This window comes from Rhinolophus hipposideros (assembly GCF_964194185.1).
Source record: "Rhinolophus hipposideros genome assembly, chromosome: 26".
In the NCBI taxonomy this organism is placed as follows: domain Eukaryota; kingdom Metazoa; phylum Chordata; class Mammalia; order Chiroptera; family Rhinolophidae; genus Rhinolophus; species Rhinolophus hipposideros.
In genome coordinates this window covers 573,015-599,759 of record NC_138072.1, presented here as the reverse complement: position 1 = coordinate 599,759, position 26,745 = coordinate 573,015, and the positions used below count along the sequence as shown (strand labels likewise).

Below are 26,745 nucleotides of genomic sequence, written 5' to 3'. Positions count from 1 at the left end.
GACCCAAAGTGAAATAGTTGTTTCAGGTTGAGGCTCATTTTTACTAATGTCACCATGATACTAAACAGGAAACATCCTGGGGGTGGGTTGGGGTGAAGTGGGGTGTGCGGTCCAGTGAGGAAGCTCTGTGGCAAATGGGAAAGTTGGTCTGATTTGGTAAATACCAAAGTTTTCTTGGAGGACTGATGGGGGGAGGCATAGGGCCCGCCAGGGTGCCCGCGTCAGAGGACCCAAACCGAACCCTGGGGTTGGGGGTGCACGGACAGCCCCAGGCTTCAAGGCAGCCCCCAACTTATGCTGGGCGCTCCCTAGTACTTGGCTGTCAAATGTACATAAACCATCAGTGCCAACTGTGTCTGTCACACCCACCCAGACGGCCCCAGTGACCACACAGTTACCAGAGTGGACAATGGCAGTCTTGGCCCCAGAGCATTCTGGGTAGTGAGCATTGGCTTTCTGATCTCTGCTCTTTAGCCCTGTCTACCTCCTAAAGTACAGCCTGCCCTGGGCCCTAAATTGACTCAGTTTCACTTTGTTTCACGTGTCCCGGAAGGGCTGGGAAAGTGCACATGCGTGGTTAGAGCTGCTCCTTGCCTGTGGTTTCTTGCTCTCTCTGCTGCTAAAAACAGGCTCCAGAGGCCTGAGAAGACAGAGGAGAGGTGAAAGGAATCAGCCTTGCAAGAATCTTTATTTTCCCACTCAGTCTCTTGCAGAGCTCTGCCTTCTACATTCTGGAACAGGGTGGAGGCCTGTGGGGGCCCACGGTGGGGGCCTGGGGGCCGTCGCCGTCTGTGCAGCTGCTTCCATTTGGCTATGTGTGACGTCCAGGCAGGACCTCTCAGGCCAGTGTCACGGGGAGACAGGTGGTTTGGGGGAGACAGGTGTGTGCGAGCCCCTTCCTGGGGCTGTAGGGACGGCAGCTCCTGAGTCAGGAAGGAGACTAACCTCCATCTCAGTCTCAGCTGTGTGTGTCCTTCAGCGCGAGGGCTGGCGTGAGGAGCCCCTGGTGGCCTCTGGGACCGGCCCCGTGGGGGCTCCATGGAGACCTGGCGTCAGCACATGCAGACCTCAGGGGCTGAGTGCCTGGGAGACTGTGCCTCCTGGGCATGGGCGGCCCGTCAGATTCCAGGCCGAAGGCTTTGCCTGCCTTCCTGGGAGGTGCGGGTCAGTGCTGCATGGAGCCGGTGCCTTGGAGGTGCTGCTGTGGAGATGGTGAGGGGATGCAGTTCTCCAGGTGGACTAGCAGGGGCCCGGTCATTCTGAGCCCAGGTCTGCATGGAGGGCTTGAACTGAGACTGCTCGTGGGGACAACACGCTCTCCTGCGTCCTCTGCAAATGCAGGGTGGGGCTGGTCATCTGACATCAGCTGGGCTCTGTCTCCTTGCCTTCCTTTGGTGCTTTCAAGGTGCCCAGGGGATCTTCTGAAAGGACAATGCGGGCTTCCCTAGGGGATAGCTGGGGTGAGGGGTCGGCAGCTCCAGAGGCAGAGCAGCCCGCTGGGCCTCTGATGGGTCCCTGCTTTCCCTCTTCCAGAGACTTCAGCTGCCAGGCCCGGTCACCTGTGCTCCTAGGAATCGTGTGGGCTCAGGGGGAATCTGGGTCCTTGTTCTTTGGGGGCATCCAGCCCTCACATGTGGGGTGAGGAAGCAGTCAGTGATAGGAAAATGACCAACGTCAGGCCAGACTTTTCCCAGCTCTGGTGTCTGGCGTGTTCCTGGGCAGATGCAGGTGGGGACGGTCCTGGGATCACCCTCTTGCCAGCTCAGGAAGGTGGTACATCTGGGACCGTTTGTTTTCCCTGTAATGGCAGCAAAGCACGTGGTGTCCGTGTCATACACACGGAGGCTGAAGCTCACAGGACATCTGGGCGTCTCTCAGATCTGCCGAAACGCAAGCTCTGGTCCTTAAGTTCAGAGAGACAAGTGAGGTTCGCCCTGGTGTCCCGCTGGGGCCCGTAGAGGAAGCAGAGGCGTGGCCAGTGGTGAAGACCTGGAGCCTGGCCTTGGTCCTTGCTGCTGAGTATCTTGTGACCGCACATACTCGCTTCCCCAAGTGCATCCGGGGGTCCCCAGGCCCTTCCCAGGCCTGGGGAAGGCGCCAGGCGTCAGGCGCTGGGTTGCCCTGGCAGCTGGGCCGCATACAGGGCCAGGGTGTGATGGAGAAACTGGTACTGCTCCGCGGTCTGGATCATGCCCCCCCTGTGGGACAAGCACACGCCATGAGTCCCGAGGGTGGCCCTGACTTCCCGTCACACCGATCCCTCTTCTCTGCTTCCTACTCCATCTTCTGCCCCCCAGGCCTTCCCCACCAGGGGCTGAGCCTGGGGTGGGCCACAAGAGCAGGATGGTCCTGTGGGACCAGCAGCTCCTGGGGCAGACAGGCCCCTGCCCCTCAGGCCGGGCCAGGAACATTCCTGAGCCCCAAGATTTCCTCTTCCCAACAATCTTAAAAGTAAAAATAATAACCCCACACATGTGTACAGTAGGTTCTCACGTTCCCAAACCTTCACACACGTTCACTCACGGCAGCCCTCTGCAGAAGGGGCCGTTACTTCTCTCTAGACAGACAAATGGGGCCTAGAGAAATACAGTGGTTGCTCGGTGAGCTGCAAGTCGGCATTTGCTCCCTGGTCCTCTGTCGCGAAATGCAGTGACCTTTGGGCACCCCTTGTATCTAGATACTTGTATCCCTAGTATCCCCAGTATCCAGAACCAACCGTACGCCATGCCCCCACCTTTCCCCTGAGTAGGGATTTGGGAAACAACCAGACAAAAACAAAAGAGCATTGATGGCACGGCTGAGCCCACAGAGTGGTGCCTTTCACCCCAGGCCCCACGCCAAGGCTCATGCACAGATTCTTTCCTGGGGGCTATTGCCAGGAAACAGCTCTGTAAGCAGAAGGGACCCCTTCCTTTCTCACAGGAAGTGCCTGTAAGCGCTCTGAGCCCGCGACGCACGGATGCCGCTCATGCTCTTGCTCCTGCTGACACCCACGGACCCACCTGTCCAGCCGCAGTTGGCATACGATGCCCAGTATGTCCACTTCCCCTCGGGCCTTCAGCTGTTGACAGCCTATCCGGGTGGCGATGAAGCAGCCGGTCCGGCCAATCCCTGCACTGGGTGTAGGCGGGGAGCAGTGGGAAGTCACAGGGGAGTGGGGACCATGGGTCTAGGGAGCAAACTCCAGAGAAGGCAGCAGGGACTGAGCCCACTCCACTTGGGGGCTGGGGACATGGGGCTGGAGACATGGGGCTGTGTAGCTCGTAGCTGGCACTGGACGAGTGCCGTTTCTCGCTGGCCTTGCTCTAAACCTGTGCCTTGTCGCCCTGGGGTCCCTGTGTGGGTTTTGATGAGCTCTCTTCTTAGCAGTTAACAGCGGTTTCTAAGTGACAGTGCCCACGCTGGACTGGCTGGCCCCCGAGCCCTCCTCATCTGACCATGACTTCTGTCCAGTGCAGACTTGTTATGCTCCTGACATTCAGCCCGTTCCCACCACTGGTCCTTCCCACAGTTCTCTCTCCATCACTCCATCTGTCCGTCATTTTAAAACCTTCTCAGCCCCCTTCTTAGCAAGTCACCCTGTGTGAACCCCTGACAGAAGCCACTCGCCACCTCCCAGCCTGAGGTCCACGGGCCCCTGTGTGTGGGGTCATGAGCCCCTCTGTCTGGACTTCCTGCCTGTTTCCCTCACCCCCAGACGGTGTCCTTGTTTTAGGCTTATCCCCTGCACGCCTCCTACTCCATCCCAACCCACTTTTTACGCTGTAGCTAAAGCAAATCCAAGTTTCTCAGCCACTATGAGGGCCCCTGGTCACCAGGCGTTCCTGCCTCACCTGTCCTTACTGTCCCCTTAAGACCTCCAGGCCCCCAGCCTCTAGCTACTCCCAGCAGTGTGTCGATTTGAACATCGGTCTCCAGGCCTTTGCACATGCTGTGCCACCTTCCTGGGACACTTCCCCAACCCCTTGTCACCTTTCAGGGTTCAGCTTAGCTTAGATGTCCCCTCTCCTGGAAAACCTTCTGTGGCCAAAGTGGGCAACTTGGTCCTGTGATCCCGTGTGCCCAGTGCCATCTATCACCGCACCGTGACAGATAAGACAATCATCTGTGCACCTGTCAGGGCAGAGTCCCCCATCCTGCTCACAGTGTCCCCTTAGCCTCTCACACGGCAGCAGGGTCTCATCCGGCCATGTTGAATGACTGTTGATCTCCTGCCCCAGCGACCCCCATCTTCCTGACACTCTGTTGCCTCGCTGGGTTGTGCCTGGCTGTCCACCCACACACTAGGGAGCTGCACGAAGGAGGAACTAACGGAGTGCTGGCTGAAGCGAGAGGTTCCTGTCGGTGAGAACTGGGCCTGCCCAGGAGAGACCCACAGGAGGCAAGGGGACCTGGCCCATGGGCTGCATGGAGGGTGGGCCACCATACCTGCAGTGGACCACAATGGGCCCGGTGCTGGCAGCTGCCTCTGGGCTCTCGTCCACCTCAGCCATGAGGCGCAGCAGCGGCCCAGCCGACTCTGGGGTCTGATGGTCAGGCCAGGCCGAGAAGAGGACGTGCTTCACTGGCCGGCACTTGTCCTGATGCTGGCATGGGGACAGGTGTGAAAGCCGGGTCAGGTGGCACTGCCAGCCTTCTTCGCTGGCCCCAGGGGAGGCCAAGGCTGGAATGGTCCCAGGGGGCTGGTCACAGTCCCCGAGCCGTAGGCCCAGCCATTTTTCCTGCTCATCACCTTCTCCTCCCAAGTGCTGATGGGAGTGCTATCCGGGACAGGGGCCAGTCCTGGCTCGGCCTCCATCTAGCCCGTGACTTTGGGGTTCCTTACCTCGAGAATGGGACACTGACAGCGTTGGTTCACTTCCAAGGAGGCTGGGAGGGTGACGAGTGGATAGAGAAGTGCTTTGCCAGCCACAGAAGCCCTTCTAAGCACTTTGCATGTGCTATGTCCAACTCTTTGGATTTGGACCCCCTGAGGCTGCTTCCTCAGGACTCCAGGGGCCCAGCCCTGCTCCCCAGGCCCTTCCTGCTGGCTCCCATCTGTTCTGTCACCTCTGCCCCATTAGACTGGAGGCCCTGACAGGCACCCAGTCTCTCAGTCCTGTGCCGCAAGCACTTCTTTCAGATGTGGGTTCAAGGAGGTTTACATGAGTGAACCCTTGGCTCCCAGGAGAGGTTGTCCCCAAGTCCCAGAGAGGCTGGGGGTGACCCAGCTTCCCTGTGCACCTGTCGTGTACCTGGATGGTGAGCTGCCGAACCGTGTATTCTGGGAGCTCCTTCTCTTCTTGGACGCAAACCCGGAAAGGCCCGTAGGTGTCCTCTTCTGTGGGCCAATAGTGGACACATTTCTAGGAGGGAGGGAGCTGGGAGTCAGGGGGAGGGCACATCAGCTGGAGCAGAAAGGGATGGGCCCCTCCTCACCTCCCACCCCACTCGGGGGCTCTCCTGGGCTTGACACCTGCAGCTGAAATGCTCACCCCAGCCCACCTTCTGGCTAGAGAGCCTCCCTGGGGTACATTGCGGGACCTTTGCTGAGAGGGGTGAGCTGGGCCTGGCTGTAGGTGTCCTCAGCTCCCAGGGGAGTTCTGAGCTGCCCTGAGTTGTAGGTGGGTGTGGGGGGGGTGAGGTGTGCAGCCCCCTGCATCACCAACGACTGTGGCTCTCCCTCCTACCTCCTTGCCCTCGCGGAGAGGAGTGAGCATGACAATGAGTGACACGTCTTCCTGCCACACCATCTCCCAGAAGTCTGACACCGTATTGGGCATGGGCCCCTGAGTGGCAATGTAGGTCTTCTCCTGCCCATCGTAGCCCTGCAGAGGCGGGTGCACAGAAGGAGTGGGGACGTGGTGACAGACAGCAGACAGCTCTGGGAAGCCCCAGACTCTGCAGAGCCTAGGATCAGGCTGAAGCCAGTGGGTGTGCACATGCAGACACACTCGTGCACGTGCAGACACACACATGTAGACACATGCAGGCACACGTGCACACACAGACACACACCGGAAGCCACATGGTGCAGAGGACGTGAGTTCTGGAGTGAGGACCGCCTGGGTTCAGTCCCTTTCGGCTGCTGACTAGCTGTGCCACCTGCTTCCGTGAGCCTCAGCTTCCTCTTCTGTAAATTGGGCACAATCTCTGTCTCGCAGGAGTGTATTGCAGGTTAACATCAAAGTACACTGAGAGTCTGGTGCATATCCGGTCCTCTTTAAATGCTCTCTCCTTCCTCCCTGCCGCTTTCTCCTGACGTGTCATCAGAAACTACTATTCAATATTTGTTGAATGGATGTTTCTTTTACATATTACTTTGATGTATTTAGTAGCAGGATGAGGCACACTCCTGTCAGCCCTCTCTTCTCCCCTTCAGGACCCTCAGCCTCTTGCCTGGAGATGGTGGTGAACGCCAGACCTCTGTTCACCTGCTTTCTGCGGGCAGGTGGGGGCTGGCGCTCTCACGGGTCCCTGCCTAACGCTCCGCACCTGTCTGTGCCTCCCGCTGACCTACCCGCTCCGGCCCCTAGAGGGCGCTGCGCTCACGTCCGGTGTTTGGGGCCTGAGCTGCGGGGGGCAGAGCAGTTTGGCTCCCGCGTGGTGTCCACAAAGGAGGGGCTGCATGGCGGGCAGGTAAGGCCGGCAGGTAAGGCGGGCAGGTAAGGCGGGCAGGTAAGGCCGGCAGGTAAGGCCGGCGGGTAAGGCGGGCGGGTAAGGCGGGCAGGTAAGGCGGGCGGGTAAGGCGGGCGGGTAAGGCGGGCAGGTAAGGCGGGCAGGTAAGGCCGGCAGCGGGTAAGGCGGGCAGGTAAGGCCGGCGGGTAAGGCGGGCGGGTAAGGCCGGCGGGTAAGGCCGGCAGGTAAGGCGGGCGGGTAAGGCCGGCAGGTAAGGCCGGCGGGTAAGGCGGGCGGGTAAGGCGGGCAGGTAAGGCGGGCGGGTAAGGCGGGCGGGTAAGGCGGGCAGGTAAGGCGGGCAGGTAAGGCCGGCAGCGGGTAAGGCGGGCAGGTAAGGCCGGCAGGTAAGGCGGGCGGGTAAGGCGGGCGGGTAAGGCGGGCAGGTAAGGCCGGCAGCGGGTAAGGCCGGCAGGTAAGGCCGGCAGGTAAGGCGGGCGGGTAAGGCCGGCGGGTAAGGCGGGCGGGTAAGGCCGGCAGGTAAGGCCGGCGGGTAAGGCGGGCGGGTAAGGCGGGCAGGTAAGGCGGGCGGGTAAGGCGGGCGGGTAAGGCGGGCAGGTAAGGCCGGCAGCGGGTAAGGCGGGCAGGTAAGGCGGGCGGGTAAGGCCGGCAGGTAAGGCGGGCGGGTAAGGCGGGCAGGTAAGGCCGGCGGGTAAGGCGGGCGGGTAAGGCGGGCGGGTAAGGCGGGCGGGTAAGGCCGGCAGGTAAGGCGGGCGGGTAAGGCGGGCAGGTAAGGCGGGCGGGTAAGGCCGGCAGGTAAGGCCGGCAGGTAAGGCGGGCGGGTAAGGCGGGCAGGTAAGGCGGGCAGGTAAGGCCGGCAGGTAAGGCGGGCGGGTAAGGCGGGCGGGTAAGGCCGGCAGGTAAGGCGGGCCGGTAAGGCAGGCGGGTGGGGTGGGGGTGGGGAGAGACAGAGAGACGGACGGGCACAGAGGCAGCGAGTACTGCCCATTTGTGCTGGCACCTCCCCTGCAGGCCGCAGGTGCCATTAGCCTTTCAGGTGCTTGGAGCCACAGGCTTGCAATTGTCCTCAACAAGCCCGCTGCCTCCCCATTTCTAGGTTGTCAGGGATGAGGCAATAGGGTGGGTTCATGAAACCTGGGGGGCCCTTCGTTTCAGCCCTTTTTCTTGGGAGTGTCGGCCTGCTCAGGCTCCATGCCAGCCTGGCAGGGCAGCAGCAATGAGTTGGAGTGGGGAAGCCCCCTGCTCCGCGAGGAGACGCTCCTGAGGACGTCCCCTCCCACGGCCGCCACTCACTCGGATGTAGTTGGCGTTGATGTAGTCTCCGTCCTGCTGGCTCTGTGCTCGGCCAAGACAGACGCGGCTCTGGGGATCTAGGAGGTAGAATCAGCAGAGATCAGAGGTCAAACACTGAGCCCCCCCCCCCCCGGGGCACAGCCGTGGAGCCCCCCTCGGCCACCGCGCGTTTCTGTGCTCAGAGCACCTGTGTGCAGCTGCGGCTTGTTTTCTGTGTAGACAGTAGGGAGCCACAGCGTGCTTTGAGCAGGAGAGGGGCATGACCCAGCCACTCGGGAAGGTGAACCAGTGTGGGGGGCATGGGCTGCCCAGGAGAGGGGCGGGCAGCAGGGACCTGCCGGAGGGCACTGTGACCTTCTGGCCGCGAGCCAGCACGGGTAGGGTAGCATGGGTAGGTGTCAGGAAAGGAAGGTGGGCTGCTGAGGAGGAAGCTTTTCTGGGAGCAAATACGGGATCTGACAAGTGGCATGCCTAAAGTCACACAGTGATGAAGTGTGTGCCAGCCTGTCCTCCGGATCCAACCCACTCAGGACGAAGAAGCTACTCATGAGAAAGGGAGCGGGCACGACTCTCCCAGTCCCCTGGGCACCAGGAAGCTCAGGCAGAGGGACCTTCCCTCTGTGGTGGCTGCGGGACTGGTTACAATTAGGACACAGGGAGGGCTGTCCCCGCCCCACTGCTGAGAGAGCCAACAGCCCCACCACGCCCACGCCCACGCCGACGACACAGGCTGGGCGCAGCGGGACAGGATGGGCAGGGGCCCTGGGCTGAGGCTTCAGGCTGGACGTTGCTGAGGTGGGTCGGCCCGTAAGGCTCCTCTGAGCGGCGAGGAGGAGGGAGTGAGCGTCCCCATGGGCCACCTGCCTCAGGCCTCAGGCTGCCTATGTGCTCACGTCTGTCAGGCTGGCAGCCCTGTGACCTCCCTCTCCATCCTTATCACTGTCCCCTTGCCAGCCACTGCCCTGCCTCCATGCCAGATTTTCAAAGCCCCTCTCTGGGGACCACAGCAGTGCTACCTCTTTTTCTACAGACCTTTGCTAGGTGTTTCCTACACGTGAGGAGGAGCAGGAAGCAGGTTTGGTGTCACTAGCTGTGTGACCTTGGGCAACGTATGCGACTTCTCCGCACCTCAGTTTCCTCGTTTGTAAAATGGGAATAATAACCCCACAGTCCCCACATCATGTGTCCTTTCAGGAGTTACGTCCCTACGAGCACTGGAGCAGTGCTGTGACTCTGGCTTGTTCCCCGGTGCTCAGGCCCCACCGCCCAGGGTGTGGTGTTGAGATTTGTCCGCAAAGGAAGAGGCCCAAGTGCGGCCACTCTTCCCTGGCTGGGCCGTGCGTCTTGCCTTCGATCTTCTCCAAGCCCCAGGGGCAGTCCCACCTCCCTTGCCCCCTTGCCGTGGTCCTTACTTGGCAGGATGGTTTTGTATCGGTCCTTCGATGCGTGGCCAGGAATGTCCAGCTCTTCGGGGTTCACGAAGTTTGAGGGGATCTTCTGGCAGGGCAGGACACGCGTGAACAGCCGAGACCCCTCCAGCCCCCTTTGCCCCTCCACCCTTTTCTGGCATAGCCAAGCCCTGGCTGTTTGCTCCCCCCTGGAGTGAGCGTGTGGGTCTGGATGGAGGGAGGGCAGAAGAGGAGCACCGGCCAGTGTCCTCCCTCGAGCTCTGCCCACAGGGCCCAGGGTGCACCGGTGGCAGCTGGGGGGCAGAGTGAACCTCAAGCTCTTACCAAGAATTCCTCTTCCAGCTGCTTGGGGCTGGGTGGCTGGTGCTGCAGGGCCCAGCAGGTGAGGGGGCGTCCAGCTGTACGCAGAAAGTGTAGGGTGACCTCCCGGGGTGTGTTCACTGAGCAGATGGGCTCCACGGCCCCCAGGGACCGCACGTCCAGCACCAAAGCAACGTTGGAGCCCCGCCTGCAGGCACACACAGCCAGGGCCTGGTGATGCCTGGTGACATTCTCTCTGCTTCCGGGGTACGTCTGAGGAGGCCTCTCTGGTCTTCCCCCGACTTGTGGCCCAGTTAATTCCAGTGAATTTCAGTGAATTCCCGGGTTCAGGCCCCTGCTGCTAGCCCTTCTCCCTTTGTCAGCCACAGCAGTGCAGCCTGGAACCCAACTGCTCGCATCCGCTGGCCACCTCTTCCCATTCCTGACCTGGCCTCCTAGAGCTTGGCCCCCTTTTCCAGGGACCCCTCCACTCAACCTGGGGCTTAGGGAGCACGGGCAAGGTTGCCATGGGACTTTGCACCCCAGACATGTAGGGCATGCAAATGACATGCAAATCAGCACGTTGGGTTTCCCTTCCAGACTAGAGTCAACACCTGAGGGCCCTGTGGACACAGCTGTCAGGGCTGGAGGGGCCCAGGGAGGGGACACAGGACAGGGCTCAGGGCTGGAAGGCCCCGCCCCCAGGAAAGAGCTCACCTCTCCTGCAGACGGACGTGCCTCTTGGCTGGCGCTTTGGCCGGCGGAGGCTGGGTCATGGCTGTCCCCAAAGACCAGGCTGGCGGCGGTGCTCTGGAACGCCCCCCACAGGCCTGGACCATGCTGGGCCCAGGGGAGGCTCACGCAGCCATGAGGCTCGCCTGAAAGAGACGGCCGCTCTGCTGCTGACCTCAGGCCTGCCAGGCGGGATGAGGCTCCCTAGCCCAGGCTGCCTTCTGCCCTCTGGCTCATTTTCACTGGGGGGACTTCTGTTCCCCACAAAGTGGTATTGTTTTGACCACAGAAGGACAGGGTTTCCACGGTGGGGGGCCCGGGGGGCCAGCAGTCCAGGTCCGAGGAAGGTCAAGATGAAGTAGAGAGTGTGGGGGAAGGTAGGACAGAATCCAAAAGGGGCAGACCGGTGGGGAGGGGCTGCCAGAGCCCAGGGTTCACAGGGCTCTAAGCTGGGGACCCAGGAGAGAGAAGGCGAGGGGGGAAATGTGAAGTGGGTGTTCCGAGTAGAAGGGGGGGCGAGACACCACCTGCGAGCCCAGCCAGTCGGCCTTCTTCGAGTGAGAAGCTTGAGGCTTGGGGCAGCCGTGGAGCCAGGTGGGGACCCAGACGGGGACCCAGGCGTGCTGGTTGCTGGCCCCCAGCAGGACTCTGTCCTGACTGCTGCCAGGCCCCTCCCACGTTCATCCTGGCTTCTGGTCTCTGTCCAAGGAGCTAGACTGGGGGTGCGTCTTCCCCCTCTGCCCCACCCCCATCTCCTGCTCCCTAACCGTCACAGGAAATGGCCTCACCAAGCCCTTGAGCGGCAGCGCATGGAGAGGCCACAGCTGGGGGCATGAGAGGGGCATGGAGGTGGTGGGGCCATCTCCTCCTGGGGACAGTCCCCATCTACCAGAGCCAGGGTCACAGTTTCTGAGGCATGTTGGGGGGATGTTCGGGTCCCTACGGCCACAGGGGCCAAGGTGAGGGACAGAGAGGCCCTTGCAGAGGTAGGTGGTAGAAAGGGGCTCTCGCACCAGGAGGGCTCCTTCACTCTGCTCTCCTGGTAGCTCCCTGGGCCCCTGCTCTGGCCCTCGGGGACGTCAGCTAGACCTGCACCCATTTCTCATCCGGGCACTATGGCCCCCAACGCACCTCCTCAGAGACGCGCCCTACCTCCCCAGGGTTCCCACCACCCCAGGGCCACAGGACCTGTCTTCCCCCCATGGGCACTTACCGAAGCTGCTGTGCCCCCCAAGCTGCCTCTTGTCAGATGTCTGTCTGTCGGTCTGTCTGTGAGGCTGAGAAGGCTCCAGGAAGCCAGCTTCCTCCCTCCGCCCCTCCTTGCAGCCTCCCACGCACGCCCTCTTGCCACCACCAGGGGTCAGGTGCCTCCTGCCGGCGCCCTCCGAGGGCAGGCGGCGGGCAGTGTCACAGCTCCGCTGCCATGGGCCCCAGGCCCTGCTCCTGGGGACGGGCGACAGCTGACGTTCCTGACCAGCCCGGGCCCCCCAGGTCCAAGCCATCTTGCTTCCTGTGATGCTTGTCTGGCCTTCACCACGTCCAGCCTCTGGCTGCTTGCTGCCCCCTAGCTCCATGCTGCCCCCCACACAGAGCCCAGGCTTCTGCTGTGCAAGCTGACCTTGGCCAAAGACTGCTTGGCCCGCCTGTCTGGTCTGCCTCAGAGCCCTCGCCCCGGAAGCCTTTGCCCCTTCCAGCCTTGGGAGCTCAGGGTCGGGCACAGGCGGAGGCAGGCACCGCTCCACAGTGGGAAGGAAAGGCCCAGGCCAGGCCACACAGCTTATCCCCAGGCCCTGAGCCACACCCCAGCTCCCAGCTGCCTCTGGTCCGACCTGGGCCAGCCACCTGGGAAGGGCGTAGCAGAGAGCTTGTCGGAGGACCTGGGGGGCTTTCCCGGGCCCCAGCCCCCTCCAGGCCTCCCGGAACCCAGACACCCACTCAGAATTCTTACAGATAGTGGGGCGTCTTGGCTCTCTTGCCAGGGCACTCCCATGTCTCCTTTGCTTCTGGGGCGCCTGGATGCCTGGGGCCTGGGGAGTAGCCCTCAAGTCCAAGACTGCAGTGCCCCCCGCCCCAGCCTAGTCTCAGCAGGCCCCTGGCTGGCCAGCAGCCCAGCTGCTTCATGCTGCCTGCGCTCTGCCCCCTTTAGCTTGTAACGTTCCGAACACCCCTTCCTGGCCCCCAACACGCGCAATCCCGTCCTCCCACTTCTCTGATTCAGCCATCAAACAGTGACAGCAGAAAAGGAATGACAATAGGCACAGGGGTGGGCATACAGGAGGGGCGGCGGGGAGGGGCTGGCCTCTCAGCCCATGTGGGAGGGGGCTTGAGGGGAGCAGGGCAACCCTTTGGGGCCTGGCCGCCTCCTGGCACTGCCCTTGCTCTTGGTGCAGGGGCAGGACAGGCCCTTCACGGAGCCCTGCATGGCCAGCTGGCCCTGGCTCCTTTGTCCCCGGTGTGCGCTCCTCTGGGGGATGGGGGGTGTTCCTGTGAGGAGGCGCTCAGAGCTGGGTAGGGGTGCCAAGACACAGGGAGGGCAGGAGCCTGGGTGTCCCTGGACACCTGTGGGAAGTGACCTGGGGTTGGCCTCGGCCTTAGCCACACCCCATCTCAACCCAACAGTGTTTCCACTGGAAGATAGTGGGCGCCTTGGGGACCAAAGAGGGGGCAGGAGGGGACTGGAAAGAGAGCCACCCCCTCTGGGCCAAGCTGGTGATTGTTTTCAAGAACAGGAAGCGAGGGGACCACAAGGTGGGAGGAGGAAGCGGCCAAAGCCCCCCACACACACTTGTGGCCAGTGCCCCAGGTTGCCATGGCCTGAGCCCATTGGCTGTGAGAACCCTAACCCCACAGCAACTTGAGGAGCTGAGGTCTTGGGCAGAGAGCAGGGAAACTGGGGGTTGGGAGGTGGAAAGGCCGTTGGGGGTGTAGGTATGGAAAGATAGGGGCTCAGTTCCCTTTGGGTGTGTCCTGCCTCCTGCCCTCCTCCTGCTCAGAAATGCCGGACAGCCAGACAGCCAGACAGCCGTGGAGGTGTGAGGTGTGACGTGGAGCTCACTGGAGGGGTGAGAGCACCGCCCACAAGCCTGTGGGAAAACAGCCCCTCCCCAGCCTGGCCTGGGGCCTGGGACACCCCATCTGCTCTGCCTGGTCGGGACTCTGGAGGACTTTAGGACAGAAGAGAGCCCCTCCCTGTCTCCCAGGCCAGAGCCAGCAGAAAGGACGACTGCTCCACAACGCAGCCCTTTCTTCGCAGGGGCCCTCCTGTCCCCCCACCCCCATGTCCCAGGATGCCCATAGGTGCACACGCATCCAGACAGACATGATGTCCTCACAGCTCACATGTGCGCATGACTGTGTCCCCTGCACAGGGGGCCGTCCCACAGCCTGGTCTCAGGGACCCAGGCCCTCCTCCCTGGTCACCGTCCCAGGCTGTGGGAGGGACACCGGGAAACCTGGCTATCCGTCTGCCTGCACCTGTTCTGCCTGGCGTCCTTCCTCCCCCCACATGGGGGTGCCCGAGGCCTGGCTTCAGGTGGAAGAGGAGACGGCTGGCAGAGAGCTGGCTGGCTCACCCTGGGAGCCAGGACGCCTGGGCCACCCCCACCCTCCTTGGCCTCCGGGCCGGCTCTCTCCAGAAGGACCAGTAAGGTGCTCTGAGACCTGGGGAGGACCCAGAGGCTCTCTGGGGAGAGGATGTGGCTTTGTCTGTGGGAGTGGCTGCTGGGAGGCACAGCCTTTGTGGGACTTTTCTTGCTGAGTGGAGACGCTTGGGCTGGGGAGGGAGCTTTATGCCAGAATCTTTCTGCAGCACCTGCATCCCCAGCTGCCCCAGGCTGGCAGGGGGCTGCAGGTGTGCTTCTGTGGCTAGGTGCCCCAGTGGACTCCTCTGGGGTCTGTGCTGTCCCCAGCAGGCCCTTTTGTGGGGACTCTTGGGAAAGGTCTGAGACACTCCTTACCTAAAACTGTGTCATGATACTTGTCCCCCCCTTTGATTCTGAATCAGGACGTTCCCACCGCATCCCCCCCCCCCCACTGCTGCGAGAGGATTGGAGGTGCTCCTGGGGGAGGGGCGAGTGGGGAGGGTATCCCACTCTTGGCCAGACTGAGACCTCCCTTTCACATGCATTTGCCTAGGTGCTGTCCCCCCACCTCTTTTGAAAGAGCAGACGTGTGGACGTGCACACAGCACCCATGTGCACACAGCACCCACGTGCACACAGCCTGGGAAATCTGCTCAGTCCGCAGTGCTCAGTTTCCAGGCCCGGGTCCAGGGGCCGGTGGGCAGCTCTGAGGTTTGGGCCTGGGAGGCTCAGGGGAGGGCGGGTGACCCGGGCTCTGGCCGAGCTGGTGTCTGCAGGCCCGTTCTCCCTGCCCAGCTGGCCTGAGACAGGCTCCCAAGGATGCTGTCTGGTGTCCAGCTCTGTACCTGCCTGCTTACTGCATAGCCCTGCCCTGGTGGTCTTCACAGCACCTGCTGCCAGGTGGGGGCTGGGGAGCCGGAGAGGAGGGGGGAGGAAGCAAGATCCTGGGGGCTCCAGGAGCCCCTCAGAAGTGCCAGGCTGAGAGGACCCCACTTTGAGGGCTGCGAGCAGGATTTGCGTCTCTGCTCAGCAGTGGGAAGTCCCAGGTTCAAGTCCAGCTCCTCTCTTCATGCACCCTGGACATTAGCGTCCCCAGCTGGGCCATGAGGGTGTGGGGCCAGGTGGGCCGCAGGCCAGGGGGGCCCTTCTGGATCTGTCTGCAGGGGGGAGGTGAGCTGGTTTGCAGCCTGAGAGTTGCTTTCTGGCCCCAGAGGCATCTCACCTCCCCTGTCACAGCCGTGGGCGGGAGGGACCCACAATCCTTGCTCTTCGCTGCCCACTACCTGCCGTCCCACCCTTGCCAACCACCAGCCAGCCTGCAGGGGCAAGGGGAAGGCTGGGGCGACTGTTCCTCCCCACCCCCACCCCTACCTGCCAACTTTTCTGCGCAGACTCAGGGATGAGGCCCCATTCTGCTTGCTGCCCTCCTCTGGCTCTGGGACTTCTTGGCCAAGGTAAGGGTGGCAGTAGGGTCCCTGCTTTCAGGGCCCCATCTAGGCTTCTCCCTCTGCGGCCCCCCAGCTGGTCTGCATTAGGCAGAACAGGCTGCTGCTTCCCCCCACCCCGAGGAAGTCCAGATAGAGCCACTGTGGCCAGTTTCTGGCTCTCCACGGCCGGGGCGCTGCCAGCCTCCTGCTGCAGGGCCACTTCCCAGGCCTGACTTCGCACTGTCTGACCTTCCTGCAGCACCGTGTCCCCTGGTCGTCGTGCAGTGCACCCTGGGTGCCAGGGCCCTGCCAGCCCCTGGAGCAGCTCCGAGGGGCCGCCCGGCTCTATCTAGTACTCACGGAACTCCTAGGCTCCCCTCAGCAGCACAACCTGCCTGCGGCATCAGACGGTCTCTGGCCACACCTTCCTTCACCTCTCCCTGGGCTCCCCTGTGGGCTGATGCTTACTGCCGCTGCCGCCAGGCCCCATCGGGCGGTGGGACCCAGTGCCACGGAGCAGACCTGTGAGTGCTGGGACATCGCGATCACAGCAGATACCCTTGAGCTCTTGTCCTCTGAGAGAGCAGGCAGGTGGGGAGGGGGGTCCTTCAGAATCCTACAGAGTAGGTAGGTAGAGGGAGCTGAGGGTCACGGAGGGGCAGGACCCAAGGTCACACAGCTTCCGAGGGGCCACACTGCCTTTGCCCCGGTTTTGCTGTGAGAGGTGGTTTCTTGGGGTGGAGATGGGGAGGGGAACCAGATGGCCTGGGCTCTAAATCTCATTTCTGCCACTCGCCAGCTGTGGGTCTCTGGACAAATTGCTTGCCTTCTCTGTGCTTCAGCATATCTTTCACAGGGGTGGTGGCAGTGGTGTCCCCTTTGCGTGCTGCAAGGAGTGAATGTGAGAGGTGGCGTGTGGCCCAAACTGTTTCTATTGCTGTCCGTGGCCAGACCCCAGAGGACCCAGGCCTGCACCCGTGAGTCCTGCCTGCAGCCCTGGGTGATGGGTGGGGACCAGCTTCCTGTGCTTTCTGCCCTTCTGTGCGTCATATTCTTGACTCAGAGGGCCATCCGTCCATCCAAGTGGGGCTTTGCACGAGTCTATTTGCAGACACTATTCATCTCCTACCATCGGGTCGGTCGGCCGGCCAGCCAGCCAACAATAACTTGAGTGCCTTCCCTTTTCTTGGTACAGGGCTAAGTGCTGAGGCTGAAAATTATGAATAGACATTGTGAAAAGGAGGACTGACAAGGAACTGGAAGGCGCGTACACACACACACACACACACACACACACACACGTCTGTGACTTTACAGCACGAGTTGGCAAGAACATGCGTGGTGTATTTTGAACCATATGAACTGTGTGTGTAGCTTAAAATCGAGGAGTATTGGGAGTTTTACATGTTTCAGGCCAACGTTTCAGGACTCAGAAGGGCCACTCATGTAGGGAGTCAGGGAAGGCTTCCTGGAGGAGGAGAAAAAACTGAGTGGCTCAGAGGTCTGAGTAGGAGGGGCAGAGAGCAGCTTTATGGACCTGGCCTTCAGGGTGTGAACTAGAGGGACCTCAAGGAACCCACCATCTGGGGAGGACGCAGAGACCCATGTCTTTCAAGAGGTTCTCCTGGGAATAAGGGAGCAGGCTTAGTGCCCAGGGCATCTGGACCTGTGGGCTGGCCCTGAGAAGACTCTAGGTGAGGGGAGCAGACAACAGGGAGGGAGGCAGGTAGTCACGCAGGGGGGCTGGGTCATTCCCAATCTGTTTCTTCATTGACCTTGCAGTCCCTGCTCCCCCGGCCAGCCTGGGCCTGGGCCTGGGCCTTGCCACCCAAGCCTCCTGCCCCGAGGGCCTCCTAGAGTCCCCCTCACCCCCATCCCAGGGCAGGGACACTTCCAGCTGCGGCTTTACAGCTTCACCCCAGGAAGGCCACCTGCGGGCTGCGTGGGGCTGTCTGCTCTGCAACGGGCTGCTTTGCGGGACCTGCCGTCCTGCTCTGGGTGTGGCAGTCATGCATGAGGACCATCAGCTTGTGTTTATTGGGGGCCTACTGTGTGCTCGTACTTGTGTGTGCGCACAGGCATGTGTGTTTGTGTCACACCCACCCCGCAGTGACAAGTGCTGTAATAAGGGAAACAAGCATGGTGCTCAGGGCACATGGAAGGAGAAATTGAGCCTATCCGAGCAGTCAAGGAAGGCTTCCTGGATGAGGGGACATTTGCTCTCTTGAAGGATGAGTAGAACTTGGATAGTGATGGAAGAGAAGGACAGTGTGTGCAGTGGAGCTGTCAGTGGTGGGGGATGAGATGGGAGGGGCAGACTGAGGCTGGATGCAGGGGTCGCCTGACTGTTAGGCTGAGGGCTTTGGATTTCGCTTGGTGAAGAGCACCGGCTGGGAGACTATTCCTGGCACGTCAATGTCTTGTTATTTTCCTCTAGGATTTCCTTGCCCCTCCCAGGGGCTGGGGGGCTGGGGTGGTCGTTATGGGGTCTCCGAAGCCACCCCTCCTTGGAGTTCTTGCGGCATACAGGCATTCATGTGTTCGCACACATAGAGGCGTGCACATAATGTCCTCACTCCTGGAGATCAGACGAGGGCTATTTACTGCTGTGCTTGGTGGGGTCTGGGGGACCCAGGAGCCACCATTTCACACGTTCCTGCCCTCTGCCCCCAAAGGGCTACACCCACCGGCAGGAATTCACTGCCAGCCAGGGGCCGTCAAGAACATTCTTGAGGACTTCTGGAGGCTGGTGTCCAGGTCCACATCGGCGTCATGCTGACCACGGGCATGGAGAACGGGACGTGAGCACGCCTGCAGTTTCCGGGAGTGGCCACCAGACGGCACACGTTCCTGCAGGAATGGCCCTGGCTGTCAGGTCGCCCAGGGCTGGTCAGGCAGGAGTGAGGCTTCTCAGGCCTGGAGATGGCTGAGGGTCTCAGGGAGGGGACCAGCTCCTCAAGGTCCCCGCTTGACTCGGTTTCCACTGGCCTTTGCTGCTTCTCACTGTGTCCGCTTGATCTAGCTGTAGGCGGAGAAGGGGTCAGGAGACAGGTGCGGGGAGGACTGCCCAGGATGAGCACCGCACATGGGGCTTTCTGCATCCTTCCCTGCAACAAGCCTGGTGGAAGGCGACCAGGGGCTCAGCCGTGGGGACACAGGGACGGTTCTGCAGGCGCCGTCCAGGAAGCCACCGGGTGGCGCTGTGGACCACCGTGCGCTCCGAGGGCCCGGGCGGGAGACAGGACGCCCTTCTAATCCCGTAGGGCGCGCGGGAGCGGTCGTTGCGTGTCTGTCCCCTCTGTCCCCGGGCGCAGTTCGTCCATCTCCACGACTGTTTGAACAGCGCGCCGGCCGACGGCCTGCCCTGGGCGGTCACGGGCTGCTCGCAGCACAGCAGGTCTCCGCGGGCTGGGCCGCGCCGGGCGGAGTGCGGAATAAAGGACGTCGTCAAGCCCGAGGCCAGTGTGTCCTTTCTGTCACCCTCCAAGGAGGGAAGAAACGACCTCAAAGATTGCGGGACACGGGGCCCAACGCCAGGGCCGGGTGGGCGACTGTGACCCGGGCTGGGCCGCTCGGCCCCTGCGCCGGGAGGTTAGCGGCGGTGGCAGAGACCAGGAGGGCTGCTGGCGCGTCGTGCGTGTGGCGTCTTGCGTGGGATGGCGGGTGTCGCTGTGCCCTCTGGATGGACCATGCATCACACCCGCCTGCTGCAGCTCCGCGCTGCGCCTGGGCTTGGCGCGGGAGACAGCAGAGAGAGCAAAAGGTCCAGTCTGAGAAGAGAACGGGGACTCGACCCCCGCTGTCGCCGTCACCCGGCACCCCCAGGGCCCCGGGCTTCCAGCCTCAGGCTGGTTGCCTGCAGCTGCGGCTCTGGCCTCCAGGTGGCGCCAATCTGCTGCCTTTCGCGCTCTGACAGCAGCGGGGATGGTCCCTCAGCCCGGCCTCCTGGCTCGGTCCTGGGCGCAAGATGAAGGTGGTACCAGGGCCGGAGGTCGGCTGAGCCACATGCTTCATACACTCAGTGGGTGCAGTGCACCCCGTTTCTTTAGTGGCAGGACACAGCCGCCCAGAGAGGGGGTCCTCCCCTTTTCCCACCATCCCCATCCCAGCTGGCAGGGGAGCCCTGCCCAGCCTGACCCTTCTGAGGACAACCCCTCACTTCCTTCGCTGCCCCGGGAGACAGGGTGCCGAGGACCAAACCCCCCATCAGCAGTGTGACCCCTTTGGGGTCTCAGCTTCCTCCTGTGGAGGTGGAGAGGTTGGGGACCTAGAGGATGGGTCGAGGGCTCTCCCACGTCCCATCCCGTGTGACCCCGTGGCTGTCCCCGCAGGAGGCCCTGGGACCTGGTTGCAAACAAGCGCAGGTCGCTCGCTGACGGGCGGGTTCTGCTCGCTGACTTTGGGATCCTCGCTGCTGTCTTCTTTCCTGGGCGGAATCCCTGCCAGCTGGAAGGAAGGAGGGAGGGGAGCAGCCGCAGCGCGCACGTCTCCGTAACTCCTCCCCCGCCTGGGTCTCCCTCCCGTGCCAAGCCCAGCCTGCGAAGCGGAGTCCGACGCACTCGGCGATGCCGATGCCTGCGCCGCTCTGACCACGCCGGCCCCGCGCCCCGCGCCGCGCCCCAGCAGAGCCCCGGGGAGGTCCCCGCGACGGCGCTGCGCCCGCCGCCACGATGCCCCGCGCGCCCGGGCTGTGCGCGCTGTGGCTGTGCGCCGCGCTCTGCGTCTCCCCGCGCGCCCCCCAGCCCAGCCCGGGGCCCGCTGCCTGCCCGGCCCCCTGCCACTGCCAGGAGGACGGCGTCATGCTGTCCGTGGACTGCTCAGAGCTGGGACTCTCTGCTGTGCCGCGGGACCTGGCCCCCCTGACGGCTTACCTGTGAGTACTGGCCGCCTGCCCCTCCTGGCTGCCGGCCTGCGCCTGCTGGCCTCAGTCTGGGCCACCTGCCTGTGGGTGCTCTGAGGCATGGGCGCCCGGGTCTCTCCCCTTCCAGTGGACGGGCCGCCAGGGTCAGACTGAACGTCAGACGAGAGTGGCTGGGCCTTCCCAGCTGGGAGCTCAGGCTCAGTAAGAGGTGGTCTCGGACCCTGAGCTGGAGGCACCTGGCTTGGCAACCCCTTGGCAGAGGGCCCCAGAGGGTGGCTGGAGGTGAAGCTGAGTGAAGTGGCGGAGGGGAAGGGCGGGGGCTTCAGCGGGTGGAAAGGTTGTCTGTTCCTCCCCTGTGACAAGGACAGCGCGCTGTCACACTGAGGCTGGGTGGCCTCCATGGGGGGTCCCAGAAGCTGGGAGAGGGGCCTTACCCACTCTTGTCTCTTCCAGAAAGGACCCTGTCAGCAGCATGTCCCTTGGCTGAGGCCTCCTGGCTCCTCTAGGGACCTCCCTGAAATCATGTCCCAAGAGGCCGTGTGAACACACTAATTTGTGGGCAGACACTAAGACTGAAAACAGGGAACCATTTTTAGAGTCTGAGTTGGGGTGAGATGGCACGTGAAGGGGACCCTATTAGGGGCAGCTGCCCTGAGGATGGCTCAGAGGAGCTTCCCCTCCAAGCTGAGGGGTGGGGACAGGGGGAGGCATGTGAAAGCACATTCCAAACGACCCACCCCACCCCCACCCCTGCTCTGGGGAAAGGAAAGGTCCCCAGCTCAGCCCTGCCCAGGATCCATCACCTTTTCTCAGTGGGGAGCAGGTGGGCTACCATGGGCCATCTGTCGCAGGGGTAGGGGCCTGCAGCTTTCTGGTTTTGTGGCTCCAGCACCTGGGAGCTCTGAGGAAGGGCGAGTTGGGATGGTTTTCACAGGAGTCTGGCAAATGTTTGTTGCACCACATGGCACTAGGGCGCTCAATGCTGGGGCCGTCCTGGCTGGGTGTGGAGGTCCTGAATTGCTACCCTTCACGGGACTCCCCTCCCAGTCTCTCTGCCCTTTGTGGGATGTCCTCTTCCACTCCAAGAGGCGCAGGCTGGGGGCCGGGGGAGGGAGTGGAGGGAGAAAGTAGTGTCCACATTCCAGGAGGGGACATTGACTCCTTCCTGGTCCAGGGGGTGAAGGCAGGGGCGACACCGTGAGCTGAGCTGGGAATGGTGGTGGTGGGAGCCCTGTAGCTGGCAGGAGGGGTGTTCCTGCCCTGCGAGAACCAGGGCAGTGTCACTGTTATCCATTTATACGTATATTGGGGAGATATGCCCTTGTTTCATTTGAAGACAGGTTTCTGTGGCTAGAAAGTGTGGAAACGGGGGTGGGGGTGGGTGGGCAGAAGAAAGATCTCTTTCCTGTGTTGAGGGGACAGGGGACGCAGTGCCTTCCCGAGACCGGTTGGTCCACCTCTGTCCCCAGCACCTGTCCTGCCAAGCAGACCCTTTTCTGGAAGGGCTTGGGGAAGGAGGGCACAGCTCCACTGTTGGAATCTGAGCCTTCCACCGGCCATGCTGATGGAAGATGTCCCCATCAGCTTGCCACAGTTCCCTCGAGCTGTGAAAGCTGCATTTGGGTTCAGTGGAGGTGAGATGTTTGAGCCGGTCTTGCGTCTCCCTGGGGGTTGAGAAAACTCCTCTCTCCCAAGACACAGATCGTGCTTCTGAGAGCGGAAGAGGGAAGGAGACAGAGACAAGGTGGGGGAATTTAGCTCTGGATTACGGGAGGGAGGTGAGAGAGAGCCCCGCCCCTGGCCTTGGGCTGGAACGTCCTCCCTGGATGGTGGGTGAAGGGTCTCTGCTGGGGTGGCTGGATGCCAGGGCTCTGACGAGGGGCCTTCTCTACCTTTAGGAGCTGCGTGGTCACAAACATGCTGAGGGTGGATTGGCAGCGGGTTGTCACTGAGAAGAGCCCAGGCACGAGGTCCTGGGGTCCCTTTCCCTTCCCAGCAAGGTTAGGAAGTGGCCAGTCTGGCCTTGACCCCGGTAGTCAGGCTCCTACCAAGGAAGGTGCAGGTTCACCTCTGATGACGTGGCCTGCAGTGCCTCTGTGTCCGGGCCACCCAAACCTGAGTGCCTGCCTCGTTCTGCCACCTCCTGAGACTCACTGAACTCCTCTGAGCCTCAGCGTCTTCCTTTGTCCGCAGAAGGAGTAGGTGCCTGGAGGATTAAATGACATCAGACATCTGTATAAAGCCCAGTGCCTGGCACACACAAAGAGGGGTGACACAAAAAGGGTGACACACAAAGACTGTCATCTGCAAGCCTCCTGATGGGTGTTTGGTAGAGGTGAAGCTCCCAGGAGGAAACTGAGCCCAGGGGAGGCTGTCGATCCCCAGGGAATGGTCTGCGGCAGGGGGAGCGAAGTGTGTGCTGTGAGCCGGCTGTGAGGCCCTGGTCTTGGTCAATGCCTGGCCGTTCTGGGGACTTGGGGTCCAACCAGCTGGTGAAAATGGGGATGGGGATGAGAGAGGCGTGGACACTTAGGTCTTCCTGACACCGAGTCAAGAAGGTGAAAGGTAAGATCGAAACACTTGATGCACAGAAAATGGCAGGCCAGAGAGGGGGCTATGCATGGAACAAATCACAGGACCACCAAGGCACTAGGGCCCCACAAGACACCTCTGGGTCTCTGGCCCCGGTGAGTAGTCCGTCACACCTGCCTCCCGCAGGGAGCTGCGAGTCGGTCCTTGCAGTCAGTGCCTTCCATGGAGGGCACCCTCCAACCTCCCCCTTCCTGGTTCCAGGGGCGACCCAGAGGTCTCTTTCTGTCCAACTGCCATTCTGTGCTCCGACCTCAAGACCAAAATAATGACAACTTGGGTCCTTGTTTGATCAAGGTTGGGAGGATAGATTTCAAATACCCACAATCCTGAACTGTCCTCTCTGCGAGACTCCTGGAGACTCCCTGGGGTTCGGATGTTCTCCCCAGAAGGGCCTGTTCTGGGAACCCATCTCCTTTTGCCCCCGAGTTGAGCAGTGTCAGGAAGTGGACGGTGGGAGATAAGCTGTGTTGGGCGGCTGGTCGGAAAAGACCTGAGGCTCATTTGCTGATATCCTTAAGCACCATTTCTGTCACCCACGGGCCGAGGTGGGACCCCGGTGGGGCCAGATGGGGCCACTCCATTCCACCCTGTCAGACTGCTCTCGGTGCTGGGGAGAGCAGAGGAGTCAAGAGCATGGGGTGGCACAGCAGGGCCGGGCTTGGTTCACCCTCACGAGGTATGTGAACCGGGCCAGATGATCAGCCCTGTGTGACTGAGTCTCCGCATTGTAAAAGGAGATAGTACCCACCTCCCAGCGTTTTGCTGTGGATCCACTGAGGGGATGTTTGTGAAGGTTGTGGCGTAGTGTCTGGAGGGGCTCAGTCAGTGTCAGCCAGTGTTGATATTAGGTGACCAGGGCCAAGAAGTGTTGTCAGTCATGGAAGTCTTCCTGGAGGAGGAAGTCCTAGGGGAGGTCCTCGGAGGACAGGAGGGGCATTGTTCTGTGAAAGGCGTGGAATAGGGGTGTGTGTGTGTTGGGGGCTGTGAGAGGGGAGAATGGCTGGCAAGGAGACAGGATGGGTTATACTTGGAATGCAGGTGTGGGGTAAAGTGGGGGACCAAAGGACGGCAGACCCCAGCCTGCACCCCTGTCCCATGAAGAAGCAGAGACACGTGTGGCCTAAGTGCAGAATGTGTCCAGTGGGTCAGTGTGCCAGGCCTCCGTTTCCTTTTCTAATGGATTTTAACAGCCTGAGCTGCACTCCCCCCCGCCCCGCCCCCCAAACTTGGGATCTGTGAGTCTAACCCTTGGTTCCTCAGTTGCTGTGCTGCAAGTCCCAAACTTTTCTGGACCTCAGTGTCTACAAGTTTTGTTGGAAAACGAGAGCATGGGAGAGGCAGGGCGAAGCCTGGTCCCCTGGCAGGAAGAACTGCTGGGTGGCAGGCAGTGGGGGAGGGAGGGGAGGCAATGGGACAGCACCCAGATCAGTGCAGAGAAGAGAAGGGCGAAGGGAGACTGATTCCAGGAAACAGGGTCCTCTGGGAGCCTCCTGAGCCAGCCTCACTCCGAGTGGAGCCTAGGGGGGGGGCGGGCCCATCAGAGGCCAGACCTGGGGGGGTCACTGGAGGAGGGTGAGTGTGTGGGGGAGCCAACACCCCAGTTCAAAGGAAAGGCAGGAAGCAGCCCTAGGCAAGAGAAAAAGGAAATGTCTGGGCTCTGGCAGCAGCGGGCATGGGGTGTGGCCGGGTGGGGCGGCTGGCGGAGGACAAGAAAGCCTGGCTCAGAGCAGAGTTGGCCCCCGGCCCACCCCCACTCCACCCGCCTCCCCCATTCCCTGGGCTCTCAACCCTGATGGCCCCACACGAGCCCGCCGCTTCCTGCCCTGACCCACGCCCACCAGGTAGAAGCGCCTGCGGGGAGGCTCTGCCCTCCGAGGAGGGTCAGGACCGGCTCTGCAGTCCGGTGCCCGGTACTCCAGTTGCAGCCCCAGGTTTCTGAGCTGTGCGTCTCTGCACGAGTCACTTAGCCTCTCCTGAGGTTCCATTGCTTCTCTTGAAAATGGAACCATGAACGGTGCCGCCCTGAGGGGCAGCAGGGGGGAGCAAGTGAGACACAGACAGCAAGCACGGCGCCCTTCATCCCACCGCTGCTTGCAAAGGTTGGGGGTTAATACTGTTCTTCTCAACACCTGTACGAGTGAGCCACAGAGGCCCGAGCGAGCGAACGGCAGAGCCACTTGTGACAGGGTGGGATTTCGGGCGCCAGCAATGCTCGTCCAGAATTGTCTCGTCCAGAGCTTTATTAGATGGCCCCCCTTCCTTCCCTCCCTCCCCCCTCCCTCTGTCCGTCCCTCCGTCCTTACTACTAGACCTTGTCCCACTGACCTTCGGCTCTTGGCCAGGATGGAGGAAGTGGCACCGCCAGGGACGCCTGGAGCAGATGGGCCTGGTGCCTCATGGGACACTTCAAAGAGGAAAAGCCTCGGCTTCTGGGTCCCTCCTGTCTGGGCAGTCCAGCTTCCCTCCGAAACAATTCCGGAGTTCCGAGTCACTAGCACCTCCCCCGGCAGCCTGAGCAAAGGCAGGTGTGATGGTGCTCAGGTTTGCTGTCCATGGCTACACAGGGACGTGCCCGGAGCTCATCCCTAATGGGCTCTGTGACTCTATTGGGACAGACCCCAGGACAAGGAGTCCTGCTGAGGCTTTGGGTACCGTGGGAGGCACAGGAGACGGGCTGGGGGGAAATTTCCAGCCCTCATCCCATGTTGGAAATGACAACTTCTTTTAGCCAAACTGAAATGGATTCAGTGACTCTGGGGCTCTCAGAACTGTGGGAGCCCCTTTGAGCTAACTGGTCCCTTGGTAAAACACGGGTGGTCCCAATTTCTAATGACAATTCAGGTCTGTCCTCCTGCCCTTCAGACACGGGAACAGGTCTTAGGAGGAGAAACACCCAGGAGACCAAGCTTGGGCTGTGAGCACAGAGTTATTTTGGAAACAGCAAATGGACATGGTGGGGGGAGCTCAGGGGCTGGTGCCGTGCTCCCCTCCCCCCCAGCCACCAGCCATGCCAGTGTGGGCCTCGGGCATGTTGGCAGCGGGCGGGTGGGGGCTGCCCCCCGCTCAGTGACAGGGCACCTCTAGCACTGAGGCCACCTTCGTCCCCACCCCAGCCTTCTCTTCCTGCTGCCGTCTTCTCTCCCCCAGACATCCACCCAGAGGGCCTGTATCTTGCATTCTCCCCAGCCCTAGGGTCTGGGGTCTCCTCTGAGTAAGTGCCAGATGTGCATTCGGAGCCTGGGGCCAGCTCACAGTAGGGACACCTTCCTGCTTGGAGTTCTCACGCCAGGGACCGTGACCCTTCCTCCAGGAAGACTAGATGGTTAGGAAGGCCCATTTTGGGGGCTGACAGCCGGGGCATCATTAGGCTAGTATGTCTGCCTAAGCCAATACTGCTGAGAAACAAACACGTGCACTGCATTTACTTGAGCACATAACCTACATCATCTCAGGTAAACCCTGTGAGGGTGCTAGTGTTACCCCCATTGTTCAGATTAGGAAACTGAGGCTTTTAGATGTGAAGAAGCTGGCCTAAGGCCACTAGTCAGTAACCACTGTACTACACTGCCTCTCGGAGGCAGAGCTGGCATCCTGAGCTCCAAGGGCTTGGCAAGACTGCAGGTATGTTAAACTCCCAGGCTGAGCAGCCCTTCACACTTATTTCCCATTTCCCGTCTTTCTGGGGAAGAATCAGGGTTTTCCCCATCCCTCTCCCATCTGCCAGCTCAGCTGTGGTCTCGGGGAGCCCCTCTGTGGGGGCTGCTTGAAGGGAAGGTGTTGGTTCTCAGTGAGGTGCTGTGCCAGGGGCGTCAGGACACGCTGGCTGTGTCCCCGGAGGGTCAGCAGTGAGGAGACAAGACCGGCCGGGCAGAGGAGGTCCTGGGGAAGGAGGCGAGGCCTGAGTCCAGACAGAGAGCGGCAGGAAGGCCGTGTAG

The 26,745-nt window shown here is 61.6% G+C and overlaps 1 protein-coding gene and 1 long non-coding RNA gene across 6 annotated transcripts; one reads left to right on the top strand and one right to left on the bottom strand.

Annotated features, from left to right (window-relative positions):
- Window positions 1-121: 121 nt before the first annotated feature.
- PTPN7 (protein tyrosine phosphatase non-receptor type 7) lies at window positions 122-12,295 on the bottom strand. 3 transcript variants are annotated; one of them, XM_081039125.1, is made up of 10 exons: window positions 11,563-12,295; window positions 10,335-10,495; window positions 9,642-9,825; window positions 9,321-9,405; window positions 7,909-7,985; window positions 5,670-5,807; window positions 5,235-5,345; window positions 4,429-4,586; window positions 3,003-3,116; window positions 122-2,198 (listed from the first exon to the last, which is right to left on the bottom strand). In XM_081039125.1, exons 2-10 carry the CDS (start codon window positions 10,454-10,456, stop codon window positions 2,105-2,107), a joined length of 1,083 nt encoding a protein of 360 aa, XP_080895251.1. In that variant the 5' UTR covers window positions 10,457-10,495; window positions 11,563-12,295; the 3' UTR covers window positions 122-2,104. The 3 variants fall into 3 exon arrangements, with proteins under 3 accessions (XP_080895251.1, XP_080895249.1, XP_080895250.1); XM_081039123.1 differs by lacking the exon at window positions 11,563-12,295 and having other exon boundaries at window positions 10,335-11,109; XM_081039124.1 differs by lacking the exon at window positions 11,563-12,295 and having other exon boundaries at window positions 122-3,116; window positions 10,335-10,600.
- A 406-nt stretch (window positions 12,296-12,701) lies between these two features.
- LOC308493164 lies at window positions 12,702-18,811 on the top strand. Of its 3 annotated transcripts, none has more exons than XR_013992650.1 (6): window positions 12,702-14,641; window positions 14,726-14,830; window positions 15,322-15,384; window positions 15,617-15,881; window positions 16,200-16,334; window positions 18,033-18,811. It is a non-coding gene; the product is annotated as an uncharacterized lncRNA (long non-coding RNA). The 3 variants fall into 3 exon arrangements; XR_013992652.1 differs by having other exon boundaries at window positions 12,702-14,830; window positions 18,033-18,232; window positions 18,386-18,784; XR_013992651.1 differs by having other exon boundaries at window positions 12,702-14,830.
- Window positions 18,812-26,745: the final 7,934 nt, after the last annotated feature.

Excerpts from the sequence above, each read along its gene's own strand:
- PTPN7 (XM_081039124.1), bottom strand. The coding sequence starts at position 10,456 with ATGGTCCAGGCCTGTGGGGGGCGTTCCAGAGCACCGCCGCCAGCCTGG. Across the intron at positions 9,826-10,334 it reads CACGTCCGTCTGCAGGAGAG|GCGGGGCTCCAACGTTGCTT; the intron begins GTGAGCTCTTTC and ends GTGTGCCTGCAG. Across the intron at positions 7,986-9,320 it reads ATACAAAACCATCCTGCCAA|ATCCCCAGAGCCGCGTCTGT; the intron begins GTAAGGACCACG and ends TCTACCTCCTAG.